The sequence below is a fragment of the Podarcis muralis genome, chromosome 6 (assembly GCF_964188315.1).
Source record: "Podarcis muralis chromosome 6, rPodMur119.hap1.1, whole genome shotgun sequence".
Lineage (NCBI taxonomy): Eukaryota > Metazoa > Chordata > Lepidosauria > Squamata > Lacertidae > Podarcis > Podarcis muralis.
The window spans coordinates 48,955,036-48,980,072 of record NC_135660.1 but is presented as its reverse complement, the minus strand read 5'-3'; the positions used below and the strand labels follow the sequence as shown (position 1 = coordinate 48,980,072).

General features: G+C 38.4%; 1 protein-coding gene across 4 annotated transcripts in view; it reads right to left on the bottom strand.

The window, feature by feature from the left end:
• Positions 1-25,037, bottom strand: part of VTI1A (vesicle transport through interaction with t-SNAREs 1A) — a 233,904-nt gene that overhangs the window by 73,765 nt on the left and 135,102 nt on the right. For 2 of the 4 annotated variants that reach the window (XM_028730279.2, XM_028730280.2), the window contains 2 exons: positions 10,875-10,945; positions 9,502-9,574 (listed from right to left, as the gene is read on the bottom strand). In XM_028730279.2, coding sequence (XP_028586112.2) covers positions 9,509-9,574; positions 10,875-10,945 — 137 coding nt within the window. In that variant the 3' untranslated portion in view covers positions 9,502-9,508. The remainder of the gene's footprint in view (positions 1-9,501; positions 9,575-10,874; positions 10,946-25,037) is intronic. The other 2 variants (XM_028730276.2, XM_028730278.2) reach the window with 1 other exon arrangement.

Below are 25,037 nucleotides of genomic sequence, written 5' to 3'. Positions count from 1 at the left end.
GTACTAATACAAGCTTCGGGAAGAAAAGGTTTACTAGTTCAGCCCTTCCCCATTATGAAGTCATATAACTCACAGTGTCAGATAATGGGGCTATAGTGCAATTTAGAGTGGAATCGTCCCCTCTTCCTGCCCAGCGATTTCACTATGAAGGGAAACAACTTCCTGTCTAATCAAGGACTTTATATCACTGATTCATTCAGTGATAGAGATGCTATCTCATATGTAATAACTGAAATATTTATTTAGCTCGACCCCATGTAATAGGACAGTGTGCATATTCCAAGGATGTGTTCAGAAATGCCTGCAGTACTGATGCTGTACGATTATGAAACAGCCCTTTGTTCTCAGAAATTCATGATGGATATCTATAACTCTTTTTGTTGTGGAGATAAGATCAGCCTTGTCTCACTAACTGCCATTTCAAAGGAAGATTCACAGTAGTTTGACTTTTGATCTGTGAGGCAACTAGCTCGACCACCTGCATGAGATACGAGCTGTTACTGAGCTTGCTTTGTACCATCTTATGAACACAGCAGGCATTTTAAACAAGAAACAAGTTGATATGTGAATGCACCAATTTACAGAGCAAACGTTCAATCAAAAATATAGGCTCCTTTTATAGTCAAGCATGTAACATGTATATTTTGTTTACCGATTATATCATTAAATAGAAAAGATGGCCAAAGGTCTTCACCCTCCTGCATAAGGTGTAATAGTTTGTGCTAAAAAGGCCTGACGTGAATAATCATGTGGTACAACGGGAAGATTGGTATTTTAAATTGTTCTTAAAGTATTCACTCTAAAAGGCCACTTATTGCAGGACTCGTTTGCTTAAGGCTACGTACAAATGATCTAACTTTATAAATATAAAAAACAGTAAGGAAAAGTAAAGTATAATGCATACAGAAAATACAATGCATTAAGAAATAAATAGGATTCTCTCAGGATCAGGATGCCAGCACTCACGTTTTGATAAAAATGCTGTGAATGACAGCACAAAATGGCTGCCGTTGGCAGCAAAAGGAGAGGTGACAGTACTCCACATGGGCGAGTATTTTCACAAAAAAACTCACTTTGTATGGACAAGTACTGTGCAGTGTTCTGGGGTTTTTTCTGACACTACTGAGTGCATTTGGGGATGACATGGGGGGCCTATGGGGGCAAGAGATGGAGAAAGCTCTGTTGTACTAGTGAGAGACCTTGCTCCGGCTTCTACTAGAGTGGCTGGTTAGTTGAATCTGGTCCTTAACGTTTAACTCAGGGATGGAGAACCTCAAGCCTGGGAGCCACATGTGGTCTTCCAGGTCCATCTATCTGGACCCTCAGATCTCCCCCCAGGTCAGGCTCTCTCTACCAAGGCCGTACTCCTCGCCTGGCATAGCAGCAAAAAAAGAAAAGAAAAAAGAGAGAGTTCACTTTGCCTTTCATCCTTGAAGCCTTGCCCGAATGTGATCACAAGTTTGTTTGCTTTTAATGTAACTTTCAGTCCAGTGCTTGATTAGTCTTAAATTAGTCATCTGTCCACATGCGTCCTTATCCAGATCAAAATGCAAGTTCTGAAATGGTAGACTATGTCTACAGAGACATAGATTACTGTTCTAATCATATCCAGCTAAAGTTAGATATATTGCAGCCCTTCTTCCAAGACATTTAGCAAGACATTACATATAATTCCTGGTTGATTTGGTTTGGCAAAACTTAATGAAGACACTGCAACTGATTGCTCTTCAGCTCAGTTTACTATCACCATGTAAAGCACTAACTATTGGACAAAGCCTGCTATGCTGAAATTCCTTCTTCAACTTGCAAACAATTTTTAGCACCAATTTCCACATTTTTATGAAGCATGCAGATGTGCTTTAAGATGTTCATTTCTACTTTGGCATATTGCTGTGCGTTTTGCCATGTTGAGGCTGCAAACTGCAATCTTCTTGAAGGCTCTAACCTTTTAATGATACTAAGCATGTCTCAATGAACAGTGCAACCACAGGGGTTAGAGCAGTGTTTCCCAACCTTGTGCCTCCAGCTGTTTTTGGCCTACAATTCCCATCATCCCTTGCCACTGGTCTTGCTAGTCAGGGATGATGGGAGTTGTAGGCCAAAAACATCTGGAGGCACAAGGTTGGGAAACACTGGGTTAGAGGATATTTAACCCAGTGTGATGTATCACATTCTTTCTACATGTTGTCTGAATGAACTAGCACAGGGAAGTATCCACTGGGACCCTACTCTTTTTGTAGGAGAATAACTGTGATTTGGATAATGGTATTTCCAGCTGTACAGATGGTCAAGGTTGATGGAGGAGGGCAAATAATTCCAGACGATATAGAAAGGAAAAATAATGAAAACAAGTATATTGTACACTCTTAGAACAATGTAAAAACAGACGGAGAGATGTACTTAGATCATAAACATGTGTGCACAGAAAAACAAAACTTCAGAAATAAACCAAGCATGCTGTCCAAACAAACATCAGGTTTCACACCTTGTTATAAATGTAATATGAATTCAGCAGAATCACTAAATAGCTATTCACATATACCTTATTTTTTAAAAAATATAACACTACGGGTTTATTTATTTGAAAGCACTTATAAGGTTTGAATCAAAAGAAGTGTGATTGAATGTTATGGGACATTCCGTCCTCTCTCTGTCAGAAATATACAGTTGAGAACAGCAAATGATAGGCTGCAAGGGGCACAACAGAGGGAAGAGGAATCAGCAGAATTCACAGGGGTCATCTTATATGACCATAAGTTCCTTTTTATTCCTGCAAGGAAGGCACCTTTAGAACTACCCCTCAAATTGCAATTATTATTGTATGTACATGACCGCCTAACACAGTCCAGTGCTAAGATCCTACCTGAGGTCCACTATCAATGCCCAGAAATCTGCAAAATGCGCAGATAAAGCCAGCACTGCTATTTCACACATATTTGTGCTGCTGTTTTTAAAGCCTGCACCTAAGTGTCTTGAAGTATGCAGCAAATATTGTAATTGATGAACGCTATTTGGAACAAACATACAGACACCTGGCACCTTCACTATGTCAAGGCTCCCATCCCAAATGGCTCTTATGTGTAAGAAATAAAGCTTTATTCAAGGCTTACGGTGGTATGGCCAGGCTATGGGTAAAGGTAAAGGTAAAGGGACCCCTGACCATTAGGTCCAGTTGTGGCCGACTCTGGGTAGCCGGCGTTTGTCCTCAGACAGCTTCCTGGTCATGTGGCCAGCATGACTAAGCCGCATCTGGCGAACCAGAGCAGCACACGGAAACGCCGTTTACCTTCCCACCGGAGCGGTACCTATTTATCTGCTTGCACTTTGACGTGCTTTCGAACTGCTAGGTTGGCAGGAGCAGGGACCGAGCAATGGGAGCTCACCCCGTCGTGGGGATTTGAACCGCCGACCTTCTGATCGGCAAGCCCTAGGCTCTGTGGTTTAACCCACAGCGCCACCCGCGTCCCTCAGACTATGGGTACAGATCGCCAAGGGCATAGCTAGAGAATCTGAGAACATCATTGGGCGTCTGAGACCAGATGAAAGCTACTAAATATGTCTCAGCAAACAATCATGCCCCTCACACTGGTTTTTAAAGGCAAGACTATGCATGTTCACTGTTTTGCCCTGCAGGATAGGTGCCCTTGGAGGTGAATGTTTCTCTGAGGGGTATGAATGAGTTCTTGGCCAAGGGGTGGGGGTCAGCTCTTCTGGGTCCTTCTCTTCTAGATGTCTTCCCTCCTGGTTGGTCAATGCCCTCCCCATGGATGGAGCAGGATAGGGAGCCAGACGGGCCCTTCCCTCCCTCTGGGGCTTCTCCCCACTGATGGTGGTTTCTGTGTGCTCCTCCTCTTCCTCATCCTTCAGCAACTGTCACCCCAGCCCCAAATCCAGTCATAACACACAATACAGTTCATCTGGCACTGGCACTATACACTTTCATCATATGCTGAAGATGCACACCTTTTCTCTGGCCTTTGCCACCTGAAATGTAAGTTTTCAGAACCCTGTGACTTCAATTTGTCTTTAAGATATTTTTAATATTAAATCTTTAGTTGTCGTAATCTGTCCTGAGACCTGATGGTGAAAGCCAGTTAAGTGTATAAAAAAAACAGTCTCAAACCTGGATGTGCAACCATAAAATGTAAGGTATTGTGTTCAGTTACATTAAAACAATCTTGTCTGTTCTGTATATAAAAAGGAGGCAAAGTTATTTGTTCCACTTTACAAAACTACTTTATGTTTTACAAAATAGTATTTTCTTTAATATTTTAAAAATAATTTTATGTCTTTAAAGAGGAAATGTGAGATCCAGTATATGAGATGCATTTTAAAAGAAATTCATCCTCTTAAATGCAATTGATATATTCCTTTATCCCCAAGATAACTATATTCTTTTATTTGAACTTTATCAAAGGTTTACTTGTTTGAATGACCAATAATGAAATATGTTTACCCTTAGGAATTGTACTGACATTGCATTTAAGTTTTCCAGATGTTTTGTCCATCATTTCAGAAAAAGGAAATACAATATTTTCCCTAATTATAGCACAAATATTCAACTTTCCAGTTTTTATTCTGAAAAACTTCTGATCTTTATAGTTAATATATTGTTTTTGATGCCTCTTCCTAAATAATTTTCCAACAGAAATGTTCCTGTTTTGTCAAAACTTTTTATAGAATATCATGTTTTCTGTGTTTATTTGTAACCCCAATCACTCTGTCTCTGCCGTGTGTGTGTGTGTGTGTGAAGAAAAGTAAAAATAACAGTGGAGGAGAAAAGCTAAGTATATGTAAAAATAAAAATAAAAAATGGTTGGAAGCCTAGACAGGAATGGAACTCATTCCAATCACTGGCAATAAGGATTTTAACCAACTAGACTGCTGGATAAAGCAGGCTTTATTCTTGCATATATTAGTGGTTGTTATGAAGGTGTTGGCAAATCACCCAATTTATCACCAGAGTGTTGAATGTACATTGCCCTATTTTCATCAGCCAGAGCTCCAAGCCCTATCCTGTTTAAAATTAAATTTGAAAAGGGGTCTTTTTATACAGGCAAATGCATTCATCAGTCTCCTAACACCTCATGTGTAACAATTTTCAAGATTAATTTTTTCAAAAGCTAGGGGTATTTCCAAAGTGGGATGCTCTGCTATGGGGAAACATCATTTAGCTGAGAGTTGGTTTTCATCTTGCTTCTTGGACTCTGCAAATTCTCCCAAATAAAGTTAGTTGAGAACATAAGCCATTGGGCATATTAGGGGGTGTAATGATATAAACCTAACAAACACAAATCTTTGTTTTCTTTTATTATCTATTCCTTGAAAACTAACTGAACATAATTAAGTTCTTTTTATGATTACTGAATGGAAATTTGATGGGTTCCCACAAAATATGGATTTAATCCAGTATTATATTTTCTGATGGTCTTTCATAACTGTAAATGAGGGTTGGAGATTGAGGAAATAAATTTAAATGTGATGCTTTCAGAATTTCTTACCAGGCAGAATTTTATTAACTTGAGTGGGAGACATTTGTAAATGTTGCTGAGCCTTACATTAACTACGGTACTTTGTATTTTATTGTATTACATTTTGGAAAGATGTCAACATTCTCATTATGTAACAGTAACAGTGGGTGGAAAAAAAATTATTGCTTCCAAAGCCCCGAAGAGTTGACTTTATTCTACCAGTTGGCCTTGGTAGGAAGCTATGACAACAAAAATAATAATGAAAATGGTCATATAATAATAATTGATAGGTCTTGTAACCCATGGAGTATAGAGATCCTTATGTTATATGGCAGCAGACTTCCCTTCCATGTAACTACAGAAACAAGATCAGGACTCTCTAGACCACATTTTGATCTTAAGGAATAGGAATGGAAAGCAAATTATATTGTTTAAAATGATACCTATACAAATATGTATAGGTACATAATATATTATTGCTCAAACTCAACAGGATAGACTTAGCCTTTTCTCCAAATACCTAAACGATTACGAAATGATGTGTTGTGACTTCAGCAAGGGTCACAAGCAGACTGAGGATGCGTCCTAAACTGGATAGCTATATTAGCAATTGGTGTGCATAGATTAGGTGATGATTGCCCACAACTATTTTATCTAGTGCATATTGATGCATCACACACGTAAACATGGGGAAAATAATAATGCAAAGTTATAATACAAAGCTTTATAACACCATCTTCCCAAAAAACCCAAGTCTGTTTTTAAGCCAGCTCCTTTTAAAAACTTATTCTTGTCAGTTTCACAGCGGGTTTTGCGGACAGAGGGAAAGAAGTAATTGCTGAGATATGGAATTTCAGGACAGAAGGTAAACCCCAAACAAAGGCAACATGCTTTTGATCAATCTTTTCAGTAATTAGAATGGAAAATCGCTGCAAAATATCATGCCTTAACCAAGATGGTAAATACGGCATATGCCTTTAAAAAAAAATCAGCAGATTCAATATGCGGCAAGGAAGTGTTCTCCACTTTAACCTAGTGACATTATTTCACATAGTAATTAGATGGAATAAAGCCACTCTATTCAGCAATTAAATGCTTATTTGCATGGTATCTGGAAATGAGCAATATCAAGAAAACCAAACTCTCTGATAATTATTGTTTTCCAGAAATTGTACTTGATCTAGATCTTTGCTGAAAGTTATTTTTATCCCTTCTGGCTTGCTTTCTGAACAATTCTCATTTGAAACTGCTGACTCTTGAAAATTGCTACTCAACTTTTTCCTTACATATGTAAAACAAATGTAAATTACTCCCTGAATTTACCTGTCTGGGACAGGGAATTATTTTTCTGGAATGTCACCAAGCACTCCATTTTTAATATAAAACATGTGAACCGAAGGACAGAAACATGCAAATCTATGGGACTTTGCACCAATCATTCATTTGCTGAACTGAAACATTAATTTCTCTATATCCTGATGGGTAAATCTTCCTAAGGGATGTATAAGAAAAAGAAAAGCAATGCCCTTTTCAAATACAAAAACACGCACACAATACATGTCCTTTTAAACATATGACTACATAATTCATTTGTCTGAGAACAAATGATTATTTCACAAAGGTCACTTTTTTATTTGGCTTACAGAACACTTATAAACTAGGAAGTCTAACTGTTACTCCAAAGCACACAGCAATGTCAAAGGTTATACTGTGTTTCTGTTTCACCCTCAGTAAATTACTTGCAAATGTATTCAAACACAATATGATATTTTATTTTACTGAAAATAACAGACTGCACTCGCCTGAAATAAAAACTGAGGTACATCAAGCATAAACATGGGGAAGAAATACATTGGTTTAGAAACCCATAAATCCTTATTTGAATCTGCCAACCTGAAAGCGAAGTAAAGCCTGAAAAAACTATTTCTCTTAAATGCTATGTCTGATTAAGCCATACTATTAAATGACAGCTGAACTTTAACATTAATATGATATTATTTAAATAACTGCATGACTTTTTTTTACACTAAAAATGATGAATGATTTTTGGACAGCTCAATTGACATAAAGCAAGGAAACCCTTTAATGAGATTTGACAAAATGGAGACATATGCAGAATATTCGTTACAGCTCATGTCGCAGGGCCCTTCCTGGGGAGGATATAGGTTTGGTCATGGAGTTTTTATTATTATTATTTTGATTGTCTACAGGCGCTGAACCATCTCTTTCAATTGCTGCCTCCTTTCTCTATGGATTTTGAATTTAGCTGGTGTCATTTACATATTACTCTTAATCAGAAAATTTTGTATGCTACGGTTCAGAGTCTGAATTGTGAGAAGTTTGTGAAATGGAAGCAAGAGGTGCCGTTATCTTACCCTTTGTCAGCTGGATATACAAGGAAGGGGGGGAAAGCAAAACAAACCCAAGCTATTTTCATGAGGAGATTAAGGACTGGTGTATAGTTTAAATCACTTCACGTGCAGCCATTTCCACATGGGAAGTTGCTCATGTGCAGTAATTTGCCATATGGATCAGGCAATTTTTCTCCATGTCACAGCAGACCTTTGTCCATTTGTGGGAGCATGAAAACAACCGTCTGATCTGCATGGCAAGCAGCTGCATACAAATAACTTTTAGCAGCCTTCCCCAACCTGGTGCCCTCCACTTGTTGTGGACTACAGCTCCCTTAATCTTTGACCACTGGCCATCTTTCCACTGAGAAATTTGCCAACAATTTCTCAGTGTCAAACATGTTGTCTATCCAGCCTCTCCTTCATGAAAGCTTGACTAATGTCAAAAAAGAGAAGTTGAAAAATGCTTCCTCTTGTGTGGTTTTTCATGTAATCATACTAAATAAAGATCTGACAGATCCAACTGATAAGAAGCCTGCTAAAAGTTATCCTTGGAATTGGACAAAATAATTATTTAGGTCCCTGCATTTTGGAGGGGTGGGTCGTTCTAGCTAATAGAAGAAACGTGTGTATTTGATTTTCCTCACACATGTCTTACACATATATAGTGGCATCTCCATATGACATAACAGAGCCCTGCACATGTATATATGTGCAGAGTTGCAGGCAGTATCTCAGGTCATTAACATGAATAGGAAATCTCCCCATCAAGTCTGCCTTTCATTGCTTAGTCAGGGCATGCGAGCTTGAAGCCTGTTTCCCTGATCTAGTGGAATGGGGACAGCTAGAGAGGTGTGCACAGATGTCCTAATTCATGTGATGGGCTAGTGCAGACATGTCCAACCTGTCGACTGCGATCTATAGGTAGATCGCCGGGGTGCTCGTTGTTCATTGTGGTTGATTGTGGACTCTATGTGAGGGGGTGTGGCGCACTGGCATTTATTTCCTCCTCGTCAGTGGCAGAGAGGGGAAAGATGGTGGGTGGTTGTTCATGTACAGGTGGCTGTTGTGCTGCGTGCTATTATCAGCGTTGTAGTATTGGCTGAGCGTAGTTTTTGACACCCCCCCCCAAAAAAAACTCAGTAGCTCTGTTAAACCCTTCCAATGGGTAGATCACTGCCTTTTTTATACTGGGAGTAGATCACAGTATCTTGGGAGTTGGACGTGCCCAGGCTAGTGCATCTAGCTGCACATGCTCTGGTGAGAGAAACTGAGCTCTTTGGTGGTGCTCCATATGTCTACAGGAACTGTGCCAGCATGGGCGAGAGTGCTATATATATATATATATGGAAAGAGCATATATTAATATAGTCAAGGAATTGTTTTAATGGTTTCTTGAATACAGATTGCACGTGTTGCGAAGAAGGAGACCATCCATATAAACAAGCAGCAGTAGAAAAAAGTTTCAACTATAGGCCTATATCTCAGACTGGCGTGTGTGTGGGAGAAGGAAATCTACAGCAACCAAAATAGTTTTAATTGTCAGAGGAACTGCCCTTAGCAAAACTACACCAAGCTGGCTGATTTCCAAACGATTCAAAATTATGACAAGCGTCAATAGATTTTATCTAACTTACAATTTATATGAAGGAAGCAAGAAAAAGAGAGAGGGTCCCTACCTTGCCCTTACCTTCGTAACATTCCTGTAAGGATCCTTGAACTCTTGCCCAAGTTTGCATCTGTTTCTCTGAGCTGTGAGGGAAAATGTTGAAAGATTGTATATAATCCAATAGGTAGAGAGACCTTTGTGGTTTGTTTGTCTTTTTTAAAAGGAAGCAATCTATATACATGTTAATGAAATATGCTGGCGCTTCAAACTTCACAATTTTCAAAAACAATGGAGTTTCAAGAGAGTAGTGTGTGGGGTTTATTGTTTCTGCTTCTTACTGTGGTGTGCATTTTTGTGTTTTTATATTGTAAACTGCCCTGTGATCTTCAGATGCAAGGTGGTACAGAAATTTAAAATTTTTAAAAATAAAATCTTTCTGAGCCAGTGGGCACATTTGAGTAAGTGCTGTGGATGTCAGTCACAAAATGGCTGCCATGGGGTGCGTGACATAACACAAATAGGCTGCCACATCTCAAAGAACAGAACACGGGACAGGGCCACAAAATGGTGCCAGCATGCCTTTCCCTATCAATGGGAAAAAGGGAACTACAGTAACAGTTATGCTTGCTTACTGAGAGAAGTTATTTCCACCGCTTCTCTGTTCAGAACAGAAGGATGGGAGGCTGCCTGTTTGTAGCATCCAATCAAATATGGTCATGTTTAAGGGAACATGTTCAAAGAAGCACAGGCTGAGATAGTGCAAACAGGAACAGAGCAGGAAGAGTAAGCAGTCTCGCATCCATTGTGGATGAAGGAATATTTACTGAGACTTTTCACAAATAACATACGAGTATTGGTGGGCACAGTGGTGCCCACAGACTCTGCATTGGGAACCCTCAATTCTTGCTGGTTTGCTTTTAATATGGTGAAACTATAAAATGACTTGGTAAACTTTTAGGTAAATGCAGAAATCTATTTTATATCTAGTCAGACCATCTAACTCAGTATTGTCAACAGTGGCTGGCAGTAGCTCTCTGGGGCTTCACACCTGAATCCTTCTCATGCCTGTCTGGTGAACCAGGAACCTACAGTGGGACTTTATCAATAAATAGAATTTTTTTAGAATGTAAGAAGAGAAGCTACAGCAGAACAAACACTATGGATTCAGAAGACCCCAGGTAAACCGAGAGCTTCTCGAGTTGAAAGGATCTCTGGTAGCATGGCTGGGAAAGAACACTACCTGAAAACTTGGATTTATATAGTTGAACGCAGCATGGTCTGATAAGGGAGGCATGAAACATTTGAGAACTTCCATCTTTATCCAGCTTTGTAGAAAGAGCAGTAATACTCACTCCCTTCCTCAAAATATTCATAATAAACTTATTCTGGTGATAATCCTAAGTAGATATGGAGCTGCAAATTGTTTCTCATTATCAAACTTACTCTTTCTCGAGCACGCTGAATCTTCTCTCTGTCATTGCTGAGATTTTCCAATATGTCCTGGCCAATCTGTTCTGCATGGAGAAATTAAAAAGTGGGTGGAAACGTCACAAACCATGAAAAATAGAGAATATCACTTTAAACAGCAAGAAAATGATAAAATCTAGCAAATACTTTATGAAACATAAGTCTCCAAATGTGATAATCATGGTTGTATTCAACCAACTTTTACTCAGAGTAGACTCATTAACATTAGTCAGTGTTGTTAATTTCAATGGGTCTTCTCTGGGTACGTTAGTTGAATAAAATCCTAAGAACAATCTTAAGCCACAGAAATGAAAAACATGCAGTCCATATACCATTGAAAGCCGATGCAGAACTGATATACTGTATTGGGCAAAACACATATCACAGTAGTCAGGATCCCAGGTGTCATGGATGCAATTCTGCATAAACATAGCCGTCTTTTGTTTTTTGTTTAGTTCCCCCTTCTGGCAACAGGCGCTACACATGGAAAGCATCCATGAAGCTGGAGCTTCCCCACAGGAGTAGCACCCTCCAACGTGTGAGAGTTGATATCCAGTAAAAAACAAAATATCCATTGTCTCACATGAACACTTACGGGCCAGTATGGACCACACCCATTTGATGGGAGACGGGATTATTCCATTAACAGAATGCTACAGCGATGCATAGATGCATATTACCAAGATTGTTATTTTAGCTATTATTAGTTCAATTGACATATTTCACCTTAATATGGTATATATTTTATAAGTTACTGAAGTTTATATTTTGGTAGCAGTCCATGATAGAATAATATGAATATGAATACTTCCTCAGATAGCTAACCATGAATTTATACAGCCATAGTGTTCTCAGTTTCTTTCTGGCTTGATGCTCTTAATTTTTAGCTGCATATATAATGCCTCCCAGAGGTGAAAGGTGGTACAATATATGCTACAAGGACAGATTATAGTATATAGATGGAAGAACAGTATAAATATTTCTGAAATTCTTTAATCTTTTGTACCATTATTGTGTTAGTCTATTGTTTGTGCAAATGAGCATTAATATTTGAAGACATATCTATTCCTCATCCTCTTTCAACGTCTTATATGACATAAACCAATACTGAATCATTTGAAGCTCATGATTAAGCTGAAAAAAGGAGAGAAATTTCAGTGAATATGAGTCAATTCAATTTCCTTCTGGTTTTGTTGTTGTTTGTACTTGCCATAAGCTTTCAAGGCTATACATCTAATAAATATTATTCTTCAACCTACCCAGATTCAAAGCAATGGGTGGTATTCAACTAAGGTTTACCTAGAGTAGATTCACTGAAATGAATGAACATGACTAAATTAGGTCTATTGATTTCAATAGGTCTTCTTTGAGCAAAACTCAGTTGAGTCCCACACTATGAAATCTCACTTGTATACAACGCAAACCAATCCTTAAAACAGGGGGGGGGGAACCCTTTCCTTTTAAAAAGTAAATAAAAATGCTGACGTATGATGTTTTGCAAACAGAGATAAAAAATCGCTTTATATCACATTTTTGAAAATAAATATACTTTGCCAATTGGCATCAAGTTTATTGTCCACTGATCAAGACAACCGTGTCATCAACCAAGAGTAGAACGCTGTCAGCTTTGACAAATAGTGTATTTTCCTCTCATTGCCAATGACTGAAGATATCAATAAATAAAGGATGGAGACCATGTCAGTTGGAATACCAGAAAATGAATTGCTGATATGTCACTTAGGGCCAATACTTTCAGTCATGAATTTCAACCCGGCAGAAAACTCAAAGAACTGAAATAGCTGCATTGCCTCCTAGCAAACATAGACAACTAAAGAGAAGGCTCAGTATTTTATGAAGATAATATAGCTAGTAGTAACCATTTATTTCAGCCCAAAGGTGTTAAGAGCTTTAAACTCCTTTGGGCTGAAATGGTTACTACTAGCTATATTCTCATCAAAAATTTAATTTCAGAGATGCCACCAAAGTAAACCAAAGTTAAATTAACAGTGTTAATTAGACAGGACTTGAAACACAGGCTTAAATCCAAAGAATTTGGGCAATAGAAGTTTGGAGGTCTCCTTCCTTCTGCAGTTCTTTGAAAATCCACTCCTGAGGGTTACTCTGATATAGTAGCACTTTGGTGCAGGAGGCTGCAGCCAAAGACGGAGGGTGGATGGGATTCAGCAGAAATCAACGACTCTCTTCTCACAGCAAAATTCCTTTCAATCACAGTTTCATGGAAATTCATTTTAGAAAAAATGAAAACTACAAAAAGCAACACTCATAAAATACTAAAACACCATTAAAGGAATAAACTCACTGATTACAATCCTTAGACTATCCTGTATAAGCCTATGGGGCAACTACAGTAAAACGGCCTAAGGAGAAGCTCACTAACTATTGAAAGATGGGATCTATGTTTCATATAAACGAGAAAGAGAGATTATAGTCGGGGGGGGGGGAATATAGACATCTGTCCTTGATTGGAATTTGATGAGAAGCCTCAAGGGCTTTCCCACAGGAAATAAAAGGAAACCAGGATGCCATAACATCATTTGCTTGCTGTACTTGCTGAATTAGTTTGTACATAATCATAATCTCTCAAATTTTATCAATCAACCACTGTTTACATGGTTGCTTACATTGAGACTTCTAGTTTTGTACTACGTACGGCAATGTATACAACTGCTTACAAATATATTTATGGAGGAATCCAGGGTCATCAGGTCCAAAATGATGAAGCAGCACAGGAATCACCAACATGATGCCCTCCAAATGCTGGACTGAGATTCTTATAATTCCTGATCATTGGCTATTTTGGCAGGAACTGATGGGAATTTATTTCCTTACATTTATATCCCACCTTTCTTCTATCGTGGAACCCAAGGAAACATACACTTGGTCCCTAATCAGTCATCCATCCAGGCACTGAACAGATGTAGACCTGCTTAGCTTTAGCAGGTGGCAGTCTCCTATGCCTTCAGAGCATCCTATGGGAGCTGTAATCCAACAGCATCTGGAGGGCATCATGTTGGCTCATCCTGATTTGCTACCTGCAGTCGAATTTGAATAAATGCCTGGCAGTAAACAGCCACCTTCCAGAACTCCAGCAATGATCCTTCTAATCATTCACACAGCATTTGGGAAATAAACCGTAATGTTCTAGTCTAGAACCCTTGGCCTCAATTATTCCATTTGGTGAAAGGTGCAATGCTTAAAACTCATTTTATTTAAAATGTGCACTCTGGTATATTTATTTGTATCCAAGGATTAAGCTTAGATTCTCTAAAGAATTTGAAATAATTCATCCCCACAAATAGTAAACAATATTGGTGGTTGGGAACTTTGGAGCAGGTTTACAAAATGCATGTGGTGAACTCCACATTTAGAGTTCAGGCCATAATTCAGAGAGCTGTAGAATAGAATAGTGCTTACGATTAAAGTAGCTGAACAGCTACATCCTCTCCCCACCACAAGATCACACGCCATTTTCAATGCAGCATGGTGACTTACCATAAAAAAACAAACAAAAGAAAAACAAAGAAGACACACTGGGCATACCAAACCCTTTACAAAATCCAGAGTTATCTTGTAAACTCTAGGGGCATTTAGAAACAAATGAAAGCATTTGTTTATCATAACGAGTCCTAATACAGAAAGGCTCCATCCATCTATTACTTCACTATGATAAACAATGATATAATTAAACATTGCTGTGCAGAATTCCAAAAAGGGACTAAGATTTTATTGTAATAAGATACACAAAATATCCAGAATTGCAAAGTTCAAATACTTTCACAGCTACCAGTATAATTTATGTGCTGCCTGAAAAAAAGCATGAACATTCAACAGACAAATTATCTCATTCTTGAGTTACGCTGCAATGAAATGATAACACATCAGCAAGTGTAAATTTATCATCTAGTACAAGCCTTAGAGGGACAATGAATCAAGCTCCTTAAAATCCAGAATTGTCTTGTCTTCATATCGTTAGATAACTTGGGAAGTTGAACAGCTAAGCAAAGAAGAGTACCATACTAAATGTAATAATGAAATATTTTAGGGTTATAAGAATGAGCCCCAGAAAGACATAGGCTCACATGCCTTCCCCTTCTCATGTTTTTTCTGTTGTGGATATTGGAAGCTTTCACATTAGATTAACTAGAGTTTGAGGCCTTTCTACATTTACCATTTATAGCGGCATGGTTGCTGTCCAATCCTAAAAATTTAAGATTGAATTTGTAGCTGACTGTCTGCACCTTTGGTACATCCCCCAATATAGAAAATTTACTGAGAAAGAGACTGAGTATCCTCTCCACAATGCACAATCCTACATTGCACAATTTACTACATTTATACTCTGAGCTGCATACTACTCCGGGATTAAACGATTTTATTTTCAAAGAATGGTCAGGTGGATGAGAAGACACAAATTCTTAGAATTCTTCTATCTAATTTCTGACATGAAAGCAATGGACTGGATCCAGAGGTTGCCTTTGTTCAACAGAATGAGTTCTTACATCAGAGGACACCCCTTCTCCTCTGTCAGAGTAACGGAAGCTTTGTTACTCAGTGTCCCAAAACATGGCAGGGTAAGGTTTTATAGCTATGCTACATCAACATCACAAGCAAATGAAATGTCTGCTCAAATGTATAGAATCAGGATTTAAGAGTCTCAGGGATAGCTCAATTGGCAGAGCATGAGACTCTTAATCTCAGTCATGGGTTCGAGTTCCACGTTAGGCAAAAGATTCCTGCACTGCAGGAAGTTGGACTAGATGACCCTTGTGGTCCCTTCCTACTCAACAATTCGAAGATTCGAAGAAGTAGTGCAACATGGTTAAGCTTTGAGGGTTTTTAAAATGAAAAAAATTAAGTGGTATATGCATTTTATGAAATAAATAAAAGTCAGTCTCACAGAAGGTCTTTTTCTCTAGCTTTCTTTAGTCTGATTGAATCTTTGTCACTGGGTATTATAACTTTATTTGCAATGAGAATAAGACAGCAAAGGATAGAAACAGATGTTTTATAAATCTATCTATTCAGGTGACAAATTAATAAGAAATGAGTTAAAACATTTGAGCGACTTATGCTTGAAAGTTAAGTAAAGGATCTTTTTTGTCAATGAGATTTTGTCTTTCACCTGAAGTTAAACTATTCTATTGTAGGAGACTAAATTTGGTTAACAGATGAAATTTTTAAAAAGCTGATCACATCAGTGAGAGATTAGAAGGGTGGGGGTAAAAGAGGGAGTGGTGCTTTTAGGAAAGGACTGAATGTAAAGTATTACTGAAGTGACAACTTGGATTTATAGGCTTGGGAATACACAGTTTGAAGCAAAAAAGTTCAGGTTTGAGCCAAATTATTAGGTTTCTGACAACAGCAAGTTAATGAAAGGAAGTGCTGACATATCTTAAGTGTTGGGGCACAAGTGAAACTGCTGTAATTTATAGCTTTTCAGTTGACATATTTAGATATGGAAACTAGTGCTAACAGATAGAAGTATTTAGATCATAAGGTTCTTAGATGACAAGGGGTGGTTATATGGCTAAAAAGAATAATAGTTAATGACTACATGCCAATACACAGAAAACTGTAGAATGTTGAGTAAAATAGTTGTTATCATAACTCACAAACTTTACTATCGAGCTTGTGCAATAAAGAAGCAGTTGAGAAACTGCACAAAATAAAACAGATATGGAGTGGGTTTCCAAAATGGAGTATATTATCCACCATTCACTGCACAGAAAATGACAGCTTAACAACATTCAACGTAAAATGAATCACATGGCTGTGCTAAAAGCTTCAATTAAAGAATAGGTTAAAATGTAGGACTGAAAGCAGCTAATGCTTTTATCTTACATTACAAAAATGAAGAAATCCCATGTGGTGTTGGAATAGGATTTCGGAAACCAGGAATCAAATTCAGACTCAACCATGCAGCCCACTGGGTGACCTTGAGCCAGTCACAATACTTTAAGCCTAGGTCAGGGGTCAGCAACCTTTTTCAGTCATGGGCCATTTGGTGAGCCGGACTATATTTTTTTTTTTTTGGGGGGGGGGGGGAATGAACGAATTCCTATGTCCCACAAATAACCCAGAGATGCATTTTAAATAAAAGGACACATTCTATTCATGTAAAAACACGCTGATTCCCAGACCGTCCGCGGGCTGGATTGAGAAGGCGATTGGGCCGCATCCGGCCCATGGGCCTTAGGTTGCCTAGCCCTGGCCTAGGTTATTGTGAGGATAAACTGGGGAGCTGGGGAAAAGGTGGGATAGAAATGTATCAATAAATCAATAAATCATAGAATTGTAGCGTTGGAAGGGACTCCAAGGATCACTTAGTCCAACCCCCGAAGTACAGAAAACTTTTGCCAAACAATCATGAGATTAAGAGTCTCAGGCTCTACCGACTGAGCAATACATACTGAGTGATACACCTGTGTCCCCCCCCTCCACACCCACATTATTGAGTAACCATTGTCATGCTCCAGTCTTGACCACAGCCAATCATGTGGATACTTCAAACTATAAGGACACTCAGCACCAGCTACCAACAGGAATGTTCAAATTAAAGCTAAACAGTACAATACAACAAGGAGAAGGGGACGAAAGAGGATGAGATTGTTGGACAGTGTTCTTGAAGCTACCAGCATGAGTTTGACCAAGTACAATACATGTGCTAACCATTATAGCTGTTACACTGAAAATCTTCCATGCATATATGATTTGCAATAACCTATCCTGGAAACTGCAATTTTAGATAATCCCAAGGCTATGTCCAAACATCATGGTGGGGCAAGTGTAGTGAATCTATTAACCCAGGAGTAGGGAACCTGTGGCTCTCCAGATGTTACTGGACTACAACTCCCATTATCCCTGTCTATTTGCCATCCATACTGTGTAGAGGATCAACTGTTCCCCACCCCGATTTAACCAGGCAGAAGAATCAGAAACTGTTGCTCTCAGTCTAAAACCAGTGCAGGAAGATGAACATTAAAGTATTCAGTTGATGTTCTTCAACTGTTCACTCCTGGAGTAGTCCCACTGACAACAATTGAAGGAAAGCTATTTCAGAGGCTATGGGGAAACAAGCTAAGTTAGGAAGTTTGAACAATATGTAAACTTATTTGGATGCTCATCAGTAGGCTATCAGTCACTAAAATTGGCTAAAATCTACAGAGTATGCATTCCATGTCAGTCACATATGAACTATTCATTCCTTTTCAATCTCAATTTCCTCTATACAAATATAAATATGGTAACAGTGATTATGTTTTTCATAATCAGTGTTTGTTATTATGTTTTTCATAAACAGTGATGTTATGTTTTTCAGTGACATGTTTTTCTGCTCCAGATGATGCCAACACATTTGCGTTAGGGCATAACTCAAAATAGGGTATTTTGGCGCTCTCTCTCTCTCTCTCTCTCTCTCTCTCTCTCTCTATATATATATATATATATATATATATAATGAGAGAACCAACTAGGACAGACAATTGGAAGTCTACTAATAAAATTTGTAAATAAATACAGAAGGCTGATCATCTTGAGAAACCTTTACAATTCTGCAGTTATCATCTCTCTGCTCTCTATTCAGAGGCTCTAAAAGAGGGGGAATTTGAAAAGGAGTAGCAGCAGTTGGCAACTGGGACGCGGGTGGCGCTGTGGGTAAAAGCCTCAGCGCCTAGGGCTTGCCGATCGCATGGTCGGCGGTTCGAATCCCCGCGGCGGGGTGCGCTCCCGTTGTTCGGTCCCAGCGCCTGCCAACCTAGCAGTTCGAAAGCACTCCCGGGTGCAAGTAGATAAATAGGTATCGCTTACTAGCGGGAAGGTAAACGGTGTTTCCGTGTGCGGCTCTGGCTCGCCAGATGCAGCTTTGTCACGCTGGCCACGTGACCCGGAAGTGTCTGCGCTGGCCCCCGGCCTCTTGAGTGAGATGGGTGCACAACCCTAGAGTCTGTCAAGACTGGCCCGTACGGGCAGGGGTACCTTTACCTTTACCTTTACCTTTAGCAGCAGTTGGCAATAATGGCTCAGTGACAAGAGAGGACTCCCTAAGAGCCAGGGGGAAGCTCATGGAGGTGATCTTGCCCAAGGACCTACAAATCCTGGAGCGCCTTTGTGCCCTACTCCAAGCAGCACTAACCCCCAAAGTCCACATACTTCCAAAGGGACTTGACCACCACCAAGTGTATTCAAGTACCCAACAATCCAAACTGCACAAAGTTTTAACTTTAGGAAGCTACACTTAGGTGTCTGATTAGATAGTCAAAAATGTGGGGAAAGATAGGTAAGTACTACAGTGGTACCTTGGGTTACACACACTTTGGGTTACAAACGCTTCAGGTTACAGACTCCGCTAACCCAGAAGTAGTACCTCGGGTTAAGAACTTTGCTTCAGGATGAGAACAGAAATTGCGCAGCAGCGGCAGCGGGAGGCCCCATTAGCTAAAGTGGTACCTCAGGTTAAGAACAGTTTCAGGTTAAGAATGGACCTCTGGAATGATTTAAGTTCTTAACTATAGGTACCACTGTATTTCTGTTTTCTTCTACATTATTTCAAGGTAGTAAAGAGAACTTTGTGACAAAACATTCATGCTTTAGAAATACATGCAAAATGGGAAAGGGCAGCACTTTCACTGTTGCACCAATACTCATACTAAATAACAATAAACAAAAGTTATTGAAATTGAGAGCAATAAAGAGGGAGGAAAGTATAATAATTGAGGCTTCAAATCAGCAACCACAAACAACGACATTTATCCAATACAATAAGAGCTGCATCAAACATGATACTTATAGAAAATATTCTAAAGTTTTCTTAAGACCAGAGGACCTGGGGAAAAACACACCACAGCACAGGTTAACTGCTCAGAAACCTAGGAGCTGGCTTCAATGCCACTCATTCTTTGAATATGAATTAGCACTGGGTAATCACAGCATATTTATGAGGCCTTTTGCCTGGTCCTCCTCTCCTGTGAATGCTGTATTATTCATTGCATGTGCCCTGACCTCAACGCGCTCCTGTTCTGACAAATCATACTTGATTAAGACAAATCTTTATTAGTTAGCTAGTCAACTTCCCCATTTATCATTTACAAATCCCATTCTCCTTTTCGGATACAGTAGAAGTGACTGAGACCATTTTTCTCCTGTACAAAAACAAAATGCTTGTTACAACCAATAAGTGCAAACAGAAGCCTAGGAATCAGTAATAGATGATAAAACATCAATTTAATGGGTATAAATTACAAACACTGCAAGTCAACAGAACAGCATGTTTCTGTTGTCCTGAGAAAAATGATAATTAGCCAATCCTTTCACTAGCTTCGATTTCTTCCTTCCAGAATGAACTCTTGCTTGAAAACAAAATGTCACGTATAAAAAATGTATTGCAAAGTTGGAGACATAGAGTTGTAAGGTTAAAAAAAGAGAGAAAACAAAATGCGGAAGACTGCTGAGTAAAGAGATTGTTCAAGGTTCTTAGCACACATAAAAAAGATGTCTTAAAAGTGGAAACATAAAAGAATGAAAATGAATTCAAAATTATTCATGAGCCTTCAGCACTGTATGAAAATGTAATACTTCTTCCTAAAAAAGTACTTTGTGTCAAAAAAAAATCAATAGGATGTTGTTTATTTCAGAAGTAAATTTACAGTAAAACAGGGGAAAGTTTTTTTGATAATCAGGATTAATATTTAGACCTGATCAAGATATTTAATTATGCTTGTGCCTGAATTATTCAGTATACCTGAAGGAGCGTCTCCACCCCCAACGCTTAGCCTGGACACTGAGGTCCTCCTCCGAGGGTCTTCTGCTGGTTCCCTCACTGCAAGAAGCAAAGTTACAGGGAACCAGGAAGAGGGCCTTCTTGGTAGTGGTGCCCTCCCTGTGGAACGTCCTCCCTTCAGATGTCAAGGAGATAAAGAACTACACAACATTTAGCAGACATCTGAAGGCTGCCCTGTATTGGGAGGTTTTTTAATGCTTGTTTTTATTTTGTTTTTAAATATACTGTAAGCTGCCCAGGGAGGCTGGGGAAACCCAGCCAGATGGGCAGGGTATAAAAAAATAAAATTATGATGATGATGACTCTTCCATTCATATTTTGACTACCTTTGACAAATATTTGTATATTTATCACTTCAGCAACAATACCAGCCCTACTGTTTAATTATGCAGCACTGTAAATGATCAGACTCATTGATATTCAGAAGCCCTTGACCACAGAGGAAAAGAATAGCCATTGTGGAATCGTACGTATTGATAACCTCATCCTCCATGTATTTGTTCAATCCTCTTTTAGTGCTTTCTAAGATGGTGGCTACCACTGCCTCCTGTGAGAGCAAATTTCATACTTTAACCATAAGCCACATTTAAAAAGGATTTTCTTTTATCTAGGGTTGCCATATTCCCCAAAGTGAAAATCCAGAAAAAGTTGTAGAGCTTTTTGCTTCTTCTTCTTCTTCTCCTCCCCCCAAAATCTAAGATTTGGGCCTTTTCTGAATTTTAATTTTTAAATCCCCTTGCCATACATCTGGGTTTCCTCAGCTATTTTTGCTGATTTGCCGAAAATCTGTCTGGATGCCATTTTCCAGCTGAAAACCTTGACGTATGGCAGCCCTATTTTATCTGTCCCGAATCTTCCAACATTCAGCTTTATTGGCTGTTTGAGTGTCATGAGAGAGGGAAGTAAGCTTTTCTCTATCATTTCATCTCTTACTTACATTTTCTCTAAACTAAACAGGCCCTAACGTTGCAGCCTTTCCTCATAGGCTAGTTGATCCATCCCCTTGATCATTTTGGTTCCCCCTTTCTGGACCTTTTCCAACTCTACAAAAACCATTTTTGAGACAAGGTGGTCAGAACTCTAGACAGTATTCCAAATGTGGTTTCACCATAGCTTTGTATAACAGCATTATGATATTGGCAGTTTTATTTTTCAGTTTCTTTCTGTAGCATGCAATTTGCCTTTTTCACTGTGATAGAGAACACCATCAGTTCTTCTCAGCAAAACCCTGCCAGACAAACAACTTGATTGTGGCATGAGCTTTCATGGCCTACAGTCCAGTTCATGAGACTGCAGTGCATAATAAATTCAAGGTGGCACAAGGCTCTGTGGTTTATCCTCTATGGACCAATACAGTTGCCCCTCTGCAAATTCCTTTCAGACTGCTTTACATTAAGCGTAAGTAAAGAATAGATCTTCAAAATACCTAGCAAGAAAGAGTTTCCTCCAACAAGTATGCATGCAAGGACTTTCCTGGTAGTGTAACGGATGTGGCAGATTACAATTGCAAAAGCAGCTACTACATCAATAGAAACTATTACTTACAGCTTTTAGTAACAACCTATCAAATGACACTGACAACAGCAAAATCAAACTACCTTTGGGTGCCATTCTGTTGGCAGAAAAACGTGGCATATAAAAATGAACATGACAGTGTAATGTTGCCTTCAGTTTTTGCTGATTTGTTAAAGTACTCAATAAACACACAAGACGTAACCGGCTGTACTTTTGAATAAATAAGGTATACTATTCATTGTATCGAATTGTAGATTTCAATGGAAGTCTCATAAAGTTCAAAGAAAAAAGCAGAAGATCCAGTGGATCAGTTCAACCACTACTAAGATCCACTATCCTGTAATATTACATATGAGCCTGTTCTACTGATGAAGCCTAGGATGGCAAAACAAGGCTAATATTCCGGAAATCCTTGTCTTAGACTCTGTGAAAGGATTCTGTGGAACTGTAACAACCCTTCATGTGGATTATTGGACTCTTTGAACCAACAGGTGGAATAGATACTTTTACATGTATGGACCTTATGCATGAACTGACTAGAGAATGAACTGACCCACTGGATCTTCTGCTTTTTCGTTAAACTTTATGAGACTTCTGTTGAAAGCTACAATTTGATACAATGAATAGTATAACTTATTTATTCAAAAGTACAGCCGGTTACATCTTGTGTGTTTATTGAGTATGTTTCATGTAACCATAGGTTTGTTGTTGTTGATTTGTTAAAGTAAGCATTTCCTTTTTATTGCACAATTGCAGATGCTGAATCAGAATTCTGATTTTACAACATCTTAATTTTGAGTACATACAAAAGACATAGAAATGGATGTGTATTTACACACATATATTCCCCATAATGCATTTTGTTTCTGCTAATCATCAGGCAAAGAACTTTGCAAATAATTGAAGTAGTACTATTATACTATTAAATGCCCTGATCACTTCATTTCCCATCCATTCTTCCATCTACACCCTCAAGGTCCAGAGATTTCTCTAGATCATTCACACATTTCCAAGCCTGAAGCTTGTTTTCTGAAACAGAAAAGAAAGTCAAAGTTCTCGGCATACTTAATTTCTGTACCCAGTACCAACTGCACCTATGGGGCATAATGGCAGAATCTATACAGCCAGTCTTCAAGAAAACATAGCCTGTATTGTAATGGCTCTTACACTAACAATCTGTCCTTCGTTTTTCCTTCATTTTTCCTTATGAAGGGATGATTCAAAATGTAAGCTTTCACCCTGTACATCACACATACAAAACCTTGTGCATGGCTGTGCTTCACACACACAAACAATTTTAGAATCAGCAAGCCTTTATATACAGTCCAACTGCAAATCTTACAAAATTTAGTGAATGGTATTCTCATCAAATACAATGAACCTTCCTTTATTGTTTATATGTATTTTTAAAACACAAAATTATGTGTTCATTATAATTATGCACGTACACTATACATTGGAAAATCACCACACTCTGACATATTAATATAAACTAAGAGTTTACCAACACAACTTTGCTGCAAATGTTCAAAATGTGTTAAACTGATGTCAGCATCTCAGTAATTTCACAGTTTTAAAACAGTTAGAAATGTAATGACTACACTGCACTTGATTAAAGCATTTACAGCTCTAATCAAAACCTGACAGCAAGATCAAAGATGTTAACTTAAAACTCTCTTCTAATTATGTTTAAAATGCCACACCTCAGGCCTGTCTCTCCTCTTCTTTTTCAAACCAAATTCTGCTTAAGAAAGATCTAACACTTCTTAACAGTTCATTATCCAATAAAACTATTCAAAGCTTAAAAGCAATCTACACAATTAGTCAGGACCTCAGGGAGTCCACCGGTAGTCTTTATTACAGGCCTTCATATTAAAACACCTTAATTATATTTGTCAAATGGATTTCATTAAAACCCATCGTCATTTTAATTTTCATATTTTGACAGCGCTGGCATAGACATTATTACCACCTGCCATGCAATGAACTACAACAAAATTATCAAATTCCTTCAAATATAATGGATTTTTCTTCCCCCCACCTTAAGATGGATTTTTTTTTACATCTACAGAACAAATGGCAGAAATTAAGAACAGTTTACAACCATAACATTTGAACAAAAAACATAGGCGCTACGTGCCTATAGCAAGCATGTAGATAAGAAGAGAAATTAAGGCTTGATTGCCAGAAACACTTTATAGAAAGGTGAGACATATACAACGAAGCCCCTCTGAATTATAAAAAGACAAGATCAAACGGAATTCACATATATTTAATCAAATGACAACCATCAAGACTCTAGACATTCTTACTTGTATTTTATATTACTGCCACATTCAGTTGCTGGTATGGCTCCTGCGGGCAGTAACAATAGCTTAAGTCATGATTACAATGCCAGGCTAGTTATTTTTTTGAAAGTCTACACAAATACATATGCATCTATGTTCATAATTGCAGACACATGATGAGCAGCAGATAAAGACCGTACACCCCAGGTTTCAGGTTTTCTTTAGCAATTAGCAAAATTAATGACTAGTGAAAACAGTGCCTTGTAAAATGTTTGTATAGGAGTTATCAAACACTTCATAAAAGAATGAATAACCAAAGTAGTATTTACTCAGGATTACGGCAAAAATTTTGCCACATTAAGGTGTAAAACACAAATTCTTAAAATTAACTGGGAGGCAAAAAGGAGTCTACAATAAATTACGATAGTAACATAAAATAAGAATGTACTGGTGTGATTCATACACACATCAAAAAAATGTAATATTTATGCACTATTCAACTCATTTCATATTACACCATCAGGGATCAGATTAGTCCAT